This window comes from Oncorhynchus gorbuscha, linkage group LG07, assembly GCF_021184085.1.
Source record: "Oncorhynchus gorbuscha isolate QuinsamMale2020 ecotype Even-year linkage group LG07, OgorEven_v1.0, whole genome shotgun sequence".
In the NCBI taxonomy this organism is placed as follows: Eukaryota; Metazoa; Chordata; class Actinopteri; order Salmoniformes; family Salmonidae; genus Oncorhynchus; species Oncorhynchus gorbuscha.
In genome coordinates, this window is record NC_060179.1 from 66,983,364 (window position 1) to 66,994,763 (window position 11,400).

Sequence of the window (11,400 nt, forward strand, 5' to 3'; positions counted from 1 at the left end):
ATAGTTATATTGACTACGTCTGTCGTCGCTCTCTCATTAATGTCTTAATCGAAATTATCTTATCCGCTTGTCATCCCCTTATGCCATAGCTTGTACATCTCAGTTGTCAGTAGAAAACACATTTGTTTAAGCAAGTCAGCAATATCAGCTACACTACCGGTCAAAAGTTTTAGAACACCTACTCATCCAAGGGTTTTTCTTTCTTTTTACTATTTTCTACATTGTAGAATAGTAGTGAAAACATCAAAACTATGAAATAATACATATGGAATCATGTAGTAACCAAAAAAAGTGTTAAACAAATCTAAATATATTTATTATTTGAGATTCTTCAAATAGCCACCCTTTGCCTTGATGACAGCTTTGCACACTCTTGGCATTTTCTCAACCAGCTACAGCTGGAGTCTGATTCACTCCCAGCACTTGCTGTTCCAGTCACAAAAAGACCAGTTTGTGGACCTACTACAGAACGTGAGTGTGTTTATGTGATGATGCACAATTGTGGCCAGAGGCCCCGTCTGACAACCATCTTCTCATAAAGGGTCAAAACAGATCAGAGATTTTGTATTCCCTCAAAGTGGGGACCCAGTCCCTCTGACATTTAGTGACAACTATGAAAAATGTATGAAAAATTGCGAAGAAATGACACTGACATAGCTTGTGTATTCAAGTATATCTGATGCAGTTTTTTGTTTTTGTTGTCGCATTTTTGGAAAAAGAGACTCATTTGAGCAGTGATGGTTTTCATTCGTGGAAGAATACAGGACCATTTTGAAAGCACATGAGCATTGTACTGAGCATTTACATGGAGAGTTGGCGCCATCTTGCGGAAAGATTGAAAACAGGCACAACCATTAATGCAATCAACCAGACTGGCTGCAAGGTGAATCGCATCCTGACAAAGCCTGTGTGAAGAAGTGCTGCCTTGGTTGCTCTGGGTGTTGTCTACTTCAAAGGTACTAGAGGGCTGGGGTTCAAGTGCTTATTTCATCTCCTGAGTTGTTGTCACCTTTAACCTATCGGCTCTTATTTGCGTGTGTGTGTAGGTAGATGGATAACTCAGTTCAGTCAAAGTAGAGGGATGGAGGACTTCCTGCCAGATGGGGAGGCACTCACCCACATTGTCATGATGACACAGAACCATTCACCAGTGAAATTGGGCTGCACAGTAAATACAGCCTGTGAAGGTGGCCCACACACTGCCTTCCTTGAGTGCAGCTACTCCACAGACCTGCTGCCTCTGCTCGTTGCCCAGAGTGAGTACTCCTTCATCCTATCTTATCCTGTATTTATCTGTTTGCATCTGCCAATCTGTTTGCATCTGCCAGGTGGACCTGTTCCAAAACATCCTATAGGCTACAGTTAAACTCTTTCCATAATGTTTTTAGGATGGCAATTAAGGAGAATGAAAGGCTCAATTAAAGATGTTGCAGAACTGCTGTATTTGAATCACCACTCCCTTCTGCCCTGTTCCCTGATGTTGCTATGCCAATCAAGTTGTTTTTAACCATCCCTGTAACTGTCGCTTCTGCGGAGAGATGGTTTTCTAAACTAAAACTCATAAAGAGCTACCTCAGAAAGAAGCATTAGGCTCTCGGCCTGATATGTGCTTTTGAACACCTGAGTATGCTCCACTCTGCACTGGCACCATCGTAGCCTTAACCACGGCATTTCTTCACCGAAATCCACTTACTTTCCATCAGTTCAATTAGGCCAAAATGACTTAAATGTAAATGTAAATGTAAATTTCATTTTCAAGGCCTGAGCAGTGGCGATTTTAGCATGAAGATTTTGGTGGGGCAAACTCCCCCCAAATGTTTTGATGCAAGTTAGCAAAGCCACTACACAACACAACACTAAACAATACATTAATTGCACTATAACGGTAACAAATGGTGCCCACAAACTACATAAATCTGTCCCAACTGTAGAGCTTTCTTTTCAGCACCATGGAGTGAATCCTTACATCTGGCTATGAATGGAGCCTTGTCTGGCAGTGAAACAGTTAATTCAGCCTCATTTACTGCCTTTTTAAAAAACATAGCTGATATGGCTGACTTGCTTAAACAAATGTGGATTCTACTGACATTTGAGATGTGTGTCAGTTGATAAGAGGCAATCCGTAATTTCGATTAAGACATTAATGAGCGAGCTAGGATGGATGTAGTCAATATAACTATTTGTTCAGCACTTTTGAAATTTACAGGTACATAATTCATAACATGGACCGTTCTTACAGTAATCTCCCTGTACACAAGTCAGAACCGTAGGATAAATACTTTACTTGGCTTCTCGCGCTCTAGTGACTCCTTGTGGCAGGCCGGGTGCCGGGCAGGCTGACTTCGGTTGTCAGCTGAACGGTGTTTCTTCTGACACTTTGGTGCAGCTGGCCTCTGGAGTAAGCAGGCGAGTGTTGAAGAGTGCGGTTTGGTGGGTCACGTTTCGGAGGATGCATGACTCAACCTTTGCTTCTCCCAAGCCCGTTGGGGAGTTGCAGCAATGAGACAAGATCGTAATTGAAATTGGGAGAAAAAAGGGGGAAAAGGGGTAAAATATATATATTTTTAAACAAGGTTGAATCATGGCATGAGTTCCCGACTTGGAATTCCGACTTGAATGACTGTTCAAAATGTATTTTCCCAGTCGGGGCTCATTTTTTCCCTGAGTTCCCAGTTGTCTTGAACTCACTAACGTCTGAGATTTCCCAGTTCCAAGTTTCCAGTTGTTTTGAATGCGGCAGAAGTCATGCTGGATTGACAGCATGGCCAATGAATTCAACCTTTTAATTCCCATGGTGTTGCATGTGAATGTTTATCCTTTTAAGCTTGGAAAAGAGACCCTTAAAGCCAGACTTGGACCACACACCCTCTCCACTGAATAGCAGGCTAGTGATTGCTTTGCAAGACTTGCAGTTCGCCACTGATTCCTTCCAAACCACTCATTGTTGAATTTGCAATTTCCAATGTCCAATGGCTGATGAGCACCGATACATTTTATCTATAATTTCTCTTCATATGACAAGGATTGAACAGGATTTGCCAGTAGATTGTTGACTTGATTCTTGAAGATGACTGCTTGTCTAGCTTGCTAGCTAGGATTTTGAAAGTATGATGTTGACATGATCAGTCCAATCAAAGCTACGGTAGATATGTGATTTGATGCCAAGAAATAAGTACTTATTGACATTAAAAAGCTTGATGACAGACTTTTTGAAGGGTTACTACCTTGCGGGGGCAGCGCAGGTGTCCAGTACGCAACGCCAGTGCATGTCATGGGCTCTGAACTGATCTATTTGATCACTGAAAGAGGTGACAAAGGTGTATGAATAGAATGGATGAGGATGGTCCAGATTTGTCTCGACTGAACATTTAGAATTTCATTAATTTGATATATAACTTTTCTAAACACACACAGATTGGAGAAAAAACATTAGGTTAATAGTACCCTCTTTTGGTCATTTTGGTTACCCAGAAGTAAAATTCTCTTGTGAAAGTTTGTCATTTACTCTTTTTTTTCTTGCTGTTTCATCTGTCCACAAGAGATTAAGTTAGATGAAATATTTTCTGAGAAGATATGTGACTGAGTCTGAGATAATATAAAAAACATTTTACAGTTAATGTAACTTGTCCTGCATAGTAAGGGTCTGTATTAATGGGTTTATATTTGAAAAGGAAATCACAGAATATTATTAAAATCGTTTATTTTTCAAAGGCCTAATAATTTAGCACACAAAATCATTAAAATATTATATTTGAATACATTATTACAACATGCTGATTTTACCAAGGAGCCTTCTGTAGAGAACATGGATATAGGACTTACACACAAACACATTGGTATGGCATTGGTTGAAGCTCAAAGTTATTTAAAATCTCCCTACCATTCTTGTTCTTGCCATTCTATTGCACAAGGATGACTACTGAATCCAAGATTAAAATGTGAGGAGCAAAATGGCACAAAACAGAGCAGTGAATGTTTCTTTGCAGTACAATCCAGGCACAGTACATCCAGTGTCACAGGTAAGTGAGAAATCTATTCATCAGTGTCAGATAAGAAAATAAATGTTATTTGATAATGTGAGCGTATAATGCCACATTTTAAAGATCTACATATCCCATTAGTAGAAAGGATTTTGCTGAAATCTACATCCAAATACTAAAAAGTCTGCAAGGTCTTTCAGTTATACATACTGTCAACTGTCAAGATAACATGGATTTGGTCAAATTCTACCTATTGAATGTTAGATTGTTCAGAAATGTACAATGTACAATTGGTACCAGTGGAACACCCAAAAGCATCTTTGAAGATTAATTTTGTGATTGTATTTCATGTAAATCAAATATCCAGCATACTATCCATCAATGAAATAATAGCCAGTGGTGAAATAGGTGATATAGCAGAACATTTGCATGGATATGCACATCATTTTCATAACTGATCAGTGGTGGTTTGTTTGCTTTATCAACTGCAATGTAAGATATTTGATTATCGTCCACATTTATGCCAATGTTGCTTGTATATCAGTGTTCTGTATGTTTTCCATTGTCTTTGAAATAGGCCTACATAATTGACAATGCTAGCTTCACGTTTTGGATAACTTCTAACAAATAAATGCACACTGTGGCTAGTTTATTAGGTACCATCTGGTACCGAGTCAGACACCCCTTTGCCTCCAGAACAGTCTGAATTCTTCAGGGCATGGAAACATTGCTCAATTGTTATCAATGGAATTAACAATCCCCACACCACCCTAATCATCCTCTACTGTTGACACCAGGCAGGATGGGCCATGGACTCGCGCTGCTTATGCCAAATCCTGACTCTGGCATGACGCAACAGGAATCAAGATTTGTCAGACCAGGCAATGTTTGTTTTTTTACTCCTCAATTGTCCAGTGTTGGTGATTGCGTGCCCACTGGAGCCGCTTCTTGTTTTTAGCTGATAGGAGTGGAACCTGGTGTGGTCGTCTGCTGCAATAGCCCATCCGTGACAAGGACGGATGAGTTGTGAGTTCCAAGATGTCGTTGTGCGCCATTAGTTGCCTGTTTGTGGTCCGCCTGTAAGCTTGCACTATTCTTGCCATTCTCAATCGACCTCTCATCAACAAGCTGTTTTCGCCCACAGGACTGCTGCTGATTGGATGTTTTTTTGTTTGTCTCACGTCTCGGTAAACCCTAGACACAGTTGTGCGTGAAAAGCCCAGGAGGCAGACCGTTTCTAAGATACTGGAACCTGCATGCCTGGCACCGATGATAAAACCATGCTCCAAGTCGCTTAGGTTATTCGTTTCACCCATTCTAACCTTCAATCGAACAATAACTGAATGCCTCGATGACTGTCCTTCTGCTTTATATCGCAAGCCACATGACTCACTATCTGAAGGCACAACCCAATTTTGTGAAAAAATTTCAGTGTTTGACAAAACTAGGAAGCACAGTGTAGAGAATCATTGTACCATCTTAACCGCTGTGAAATATATTTTTCAGAATCAAAAATATTTCCAGCTTTTTAAAGCTGGTGTACAAAACCGAAAGTAAAAGACAAAACTTAACAGGAAGCATAGAAATAGCGCATATAGAACAGATGTACCCCTTCTTAGACTTGCTTTCAATGAGTGACTGATCTATAACATTTCTATGCAAATTTGGTCAGGTCACCCAAAAAGTGACATATTGTAGCTTGAAGAATGATACTCAATAAGTTGGGTGTCCTCAAGAAGAGAATCCAAACCTACTGGCTGTCTCAAAATGAACCCCCCTCAGCACTACGAGATGGCTCTGCAATATTAAAATCATCCATGTTCCAGTTGATATTCAAATGCTCCCTTGCAAATAGCTTAAACTGATTCACACACACCACTGACAGACTGAGGAGTGTAGCAGAGCGCAGCGTGATTAGCACGTCACCACACAGCTAAAGGCAGTTTCTCTACATTTAAGGCCCCTCCCCAGCTCTTTTCAACGCAACGCTTGCTTTTGCCCCTCTTGAAGGAAGGCTTGTTTCTCCATCAGCTTCCTGAAGAGGCCTTGGCGGTTGCCCAGGAGCTGTGCATGCTGCCCACACTCCACCACACGCCGCTGGTCCAGCACAGCCACGGCGTCAGCGTTCTGGATGGTGGAGAGGCGGTGGGCGATGATCAGCACTGTGCGACCATCCATGAGCCGCTCTAGAGCCTCCTGGACCAGGAACTCATTCTCTGCATCCAGGGCACTGAGGAAGAGGGGGATGGAGAAGAGAGGGCAAAAGTGAGAGGTCCATGAGTTATAGCTCACATGTCATTGGGTTGTTTGACCCTGCTTCACCCAGCTGATTGAACTTGCTTAACTGTCCAAAACAGAGGAAGAACGACTCATGGAAATGTGATTAGACCATGCACAATGTCTTACCTTGTAGCCTCATCAAGTAGAAGTATCTTGGGGTTCTGAGAGAAGGGAGAGAATGCATACATTACAACATTTGCCCATTTGACTAAAACATAAAAATGTTGATGCATGTAATCAGGTGTAATTAAAAATACCTTAAGCAGAGCCCTTGCAATAGCAATTCTCTGTTTCTGACCACCTGTTGGTTAAAGCAAAACTAGTCATTACATTAAAGCTGTTAAAGAAGCGATGGTTGTAGTTATGAACAATAACTCTGTAGTCAGATCATTCCGGTTTGAGGAATGCCCAGTGAAGTCCAACACCATAACAATTTAAAAAGTTTTTTTTTTTAGGAACACCTATCAACTACGTAATCACATCACAAAATCAAATAAAATTCCTGATACGCATGTATTTGTCTCACCTGAGAGAAGAACACCCTTCTCTCCCACCACAGTGTCAAAGCCTTTTGGGAAACCTCGGACAAACTCATAAGCGTTGGCGATCTGTGCAGCCTGGTGGATTTCCTGAACTGTGACCGTGCCAGAGTCGGGCGCTCCATAGGCAATGTTCTCAGCGATGGAACAGGAGAAGAGTACAGGCTCCTGCAGACCCACAGAGGGAGAATACCACAGGGTTAGACCACATGTCAAAGCACTGCTTAGCCACAACAATGGGAACATATTGCCTACTAATAATCATCATGTGACCAATTACCTGACTAACAGTTCCAATGTGACTCCTCAGCCAATAAGGATTCAAATCTCTCACATCATGCCCGTCGATAGTGATCACACCTATACAGCAAAAAAGGATCTCTATATCAGAAGACTGTTGACGAAATGGAACACATACAGTGACATGAAGCTGCTGTAAGAGATGACCTCAACTGTAGTCCTCACCTGCAACTGGGTCATAGAGCCTGAGCAGCAGGGAGACCAGAGTGGATTTGCCCGATCCACTGGGCCCTACCACAGCCATGACGGAGCCAGCAGGCACAGAGAGACTCAGGTCCTGGAAGATGGGGGCGTCTTTGCGGGTTGGGTAGGCAAAGGAGACATTCTGGAACTCCAGTTGACCCTTAAGCTGCTCCGGCCTCAGTACAATACCCTCTTCAGAGAAATGAGGAGGAACATGGACATATACATTTACATGCCAGTTTAGATGCAGAGGACTACTAGCCAAGTGTGATGTAATTAAGGTGTTTTGCACAATGCTTTCTCAGTGTGGTCTAGAATTGCAGGGCTTGATGCTGACCATTGAGGGGGAACTCGGGCTTCCTGTCCAGTAGCTCCCAAAGCCGTGCCCCTGCGCCAAAGCCCTTCATCAGTTCAGAGTAGAACGAGCTCATACCTGTTCAACGAAACAGACATTTAAACAGCTGCTCAGACAGACTAGGGGATAGAGAGAATCAGTTTCTTATTAAAATGGAAATTCTAACAGTGTGATTTGTTCATTGATTAATGAGCAGGGGTTTTCATCAGAATGCATAGGCAATGAGACAATTATATACGCCCTACCTGCAATGCTAATGCCCACCCAGAAGGCGTACATGAGGAAGGAAGAGAGCTCTCCCACAGTCATGTGTTCACTGGCCATCAATAGCCCTCCCTTATACAGCACTGACAGGATGATGATGTTGCCACTGAGTCCAGTCTAAAAGAGACTCATACAAAACCAGTTACAACCCAATGACCACCGAAGAAACACACAGGTCATAAAAGCAGAAGCTACCACCACAGATCGCACAACTCTGTGGTTCCAGTCTTTCAAAAGGCCAAAAGGGCTTGACTACATTTCAACTGCCGTTGATTGAGAAAATGTTAACAACCACTCCATTTCTCTTTAAGGAACATTGGGCAACATTGAATTGTTGGATGCTCACCGCGCCAAAGAAGCCAGCCCTCAAAACGGCTTCCTGTTTGGCCAGGTGGAGAACATAGTTGGCCTTCTCCGTATACTTGGCCACCTCTGTCAGCTCCTTACCAAACGCCCGAACTGTCCTCATGTTGCTGATGCGTTCTTCTGCCAACTACAAGACAATACAGTATCAGTCTGATCAATTGGTTTCAATTAAACATTTTAAAAAATTATTAAAAGACCTGGTGTCTATGTACTCTGCTTGGAGAATAATCTACAGTGCAACACTGCTTCAGTAATGACTAATGCTGTGCAGTTAGAACGGGTCTCGTCTTACCTGTGTGGCCTCAGCCAGAGAGTCCTGTGTACGTTTGGATATGGAGCGCAGGTATCTCCCATATATGACAGCTAGGCCAGCCATAGGAGGCACAATCAGCAGCACAAAGGCTGCTAAACTTGGTGACACATAAAACTGTTGGCAGAGAGCGAGAGGGAGATGCCAGGAAATGTGAGGAGGCAATTCAGCCCAAGTATTTTAAGCCTGCTCGGTTACCTTTTTATAAAGGGATTTTGAACCTGTAAAGCCACTAATGACCGGAGAGGATGTGTTAACATATTTATCATGAATGTATTCAACTGTACTATATTTACTATGATAAATGAGTTATGGATATTTTGCTACGGGGTCATCCGTTTTAGAAATGACATCTTAGGAATATATACTAACCAAGGAGGAAACTCAAGGAATTAACTCTAAACTCAAGGATAAATTCTAAATATACTTGTTGTAACATGAGAAGAACTTGGGTCAAACCAGATCCTATGTGGAGAGACCAGAACAATGACAAAGAAAAATGACAGTAACCAGAATAATGGTACCGCTAAGGAAAGCTGTACATGAAAGGATGAAAAATCACATCTTCCTAATGACAAACCAGTTTCACCTCTGAATACAACTTGCATTCCCATGTGACTCAAAATCTTAGAACTGATCCCTGTACAGAGTAGAATGGACTTTAACACCCTAAAAACACTTTACAAACAAATGTGGAGAGAGGGCTGTTTCTCACCATCATGCTGACCCCAGCTGTTGCCTGGGCGACAGCGCGGAGCCCGTCAGAAAGGTTGTCTGTGACGGAGCGGCCGATGAGTGCCGTGTCTGCAGATAGGCGGTTAATGAGTTCCCCGGTACGGGTCTTATCAAAGAAACCTACCTCCTGCCTCAGAATCGAGGAGAATAGGAATACACGTAGATTTCTCACAATCTGTTGACCTGCAAGAGTCACATATTTTTTAAATGTTCGATTAGTTCCTCTGTATGGCATCAAAGTCATGATAGTAATAACCAAAAGAAATCCAGAGATCGACATCTGTTTAATATGTAAACCCACTCTGCATGCACTGAGAGCAAAAGGTGACGCTCACCTGAGATTTGCATGAGGTAGACACGGGCAGCATTAGCGGCGCCCCCACAAAGGAATACCCCTGAAAGCATGATACACAGAGAGCGGAGGGAGGCACTGAAGTCCTCTGAAGAGCTGGTGTAGATGGTGTCAATGACATGGCCCAGGAAGAAGGGAGCCGACATTGTGACAGCGCTGGAGACCATTAGGAAGCCCACAGCCGCTGAGGAGGATGGTATAGAAAACATAATATAAGAATCAAAACAAGTAACATTACTGTATTATTGTTTAAAAAGGGAAACTTTCATGACAACAAATAGGGCCCAAGTAAGGAATAAACGATGTCATTTAGTCAACCCTACACAGGCACAAGTTGGTGATAACATTATTTCAGTGCCACGTTGGTCATTTTCGAAGATATCCCTGTGGTGACCTTAAATGACATGGCCTACCTGACAGTCGCAAGCGCTCAGGGTGGGCAAGTTGTAAAATCCTTTTCACATCCTCAGTGGGTATCCGAGTTGGGGATTGTTTTGTTTCCGTTGACTGCAGATCTTTGCTGTCAACTTCTTGTTGTGTTGCTTGTTTTGAGTCTGTCGAAGAGCTGTAGTTGGCAAAGTGTACAGTTGCTGTCCATGAGTTCCTCAACAAATGGGGGGGTATGGTGAACTGTCTAAGTGGTACACAGGGCACAAGAGAGTTGCATCTCCTCGGGTGTGAAAGCGAAGAGCGTGCCACAGGTTCGAACCTTTTCCCACTCACCTCTCGTTGTCCCCTGGACGTCTGGCATTCTAACCAAAATAGTTTATGTACACGGGAGTGAACCTCGCGCTTCAAAATATTCACGCCTGGACATTTTGACAATTGCAACAGCAACAGTCCCATTCTGCAAGACAGCTAGTGAGCGACTCAGACACATAAAAGCAAGAAAAACAAACTCAAGTGCGTTGGCTTGCCAGCTACCTACCAAATGACCAAAACATAGCAAGAAAGTGCGAACGAGCATGTTCCATTTCACATACGAGGAGGCCAGCGAATTCCAACATAAAAACACGGTTAGGTCAACGTCCTCCTTCGTGTCCAGCCAACACTAACGGCAAATGATAATGTCTATTACATCGTGGGTTCCTGGCGGTTATTCATCATTATCTGTTCGTGACAGCCACATTTAGGCGAAGTTGTCTTTATCGCGCTGGGAGCGCCCTGTCACAACAATATGTCTGTCGATAGGAGTGACATGTCGACACAATCTGCAGGCGACAAGGCAGCCTAACGGTAACCGACTGTCAGAAGAACACACTACTCTACGAACAGAAAAACCTCTCTGTTCAATAGAAAAGGTGACCCCCGGAAAATAACCTAGCTGCTTCTTGTTAAAGTCCCTGACGGAAATCAATGGCCGACGATATAAGAATAACTTTGAAAGACATTGCTAAGCGACCTCGATTAATCGATGTCATCTTCAACAGAAACATATAAACTCAGCAAAAAAATAAACGTCCTCTCACTGTCAACTGCGTTTATTTTAAGCAAACTTAAACATGTGTAAATATGTGTATGAACATAACAATATTCAACAACTGAGACATAAACTGAACAAGTTCCACAGACATGTAACTAACATTGATGGAATAATGTGTCCCTCAACAAAGGGGGGGGGGGGACAAAATCAAAAGTCATTATCTGGTGTGGCCACCAGCTGCATTAAGTATTGCAGTGCATCTTCTCCTCATGGACAGCACCAGACTTGCCAGTTCTTGCTGTGAGATGTTACC

General features: G+C 42.7%; 1 protein-coding gene across 2 annotated transcripts; it reads right to left on the reverse strand.

Annotated features, from left to right (window-relative positions):
* Positions 1-3,683: 3,683 nt before the first annotated feature.
* On the reverse strand, positions 3,684-11,037 carry abcb10 (ATP-binding cassette, sub-family B (MDR/TAP), member 10). Of its 2 annotated transcripts, XM_046357263.1 has the most exons (14): positions 10,388-11,037; positions 10,078-10,229; positions 9,648-9,848; positions 9,293-9,495; positions 8,560-8,694; positions 8,248-8,394; positions 7,883-8,018; positions 7,620-7,715; positions 7,265-7,474; positions 7,080-7,159; positions 6,787-6,967; positions 6,518-6,561; positions 6,387-6,421; positions 3,684-6,210 (listed from the first exon to the last, which is right to left on the reverse strand). In XM_046357263.1, the coding sequence occupies exons 3-14, from the start codon at positions 9,829-9,831 to the stop codon at positions 5,958-5,960; spliced, it is 1,704 nt and encodes a 567-aa protein (XP_046213219.1). In that variant the 5' UTR covers positions 9,832-9,848; positions 10,078-10,229; positions 10,388-11,037; the 3' UTR covers positions 3,684-5,957. The 2 variants fall into 2 exon arrangements, with proteins under 2 accessions (XP_046213219.1, XP_046213218.1); XM_046357262.1 differs by having other exon boundaries at positions 10,078-11,037.
* Between the last annotated feature and the right edge of the window lie 363 nt (positions 11,038-11,400).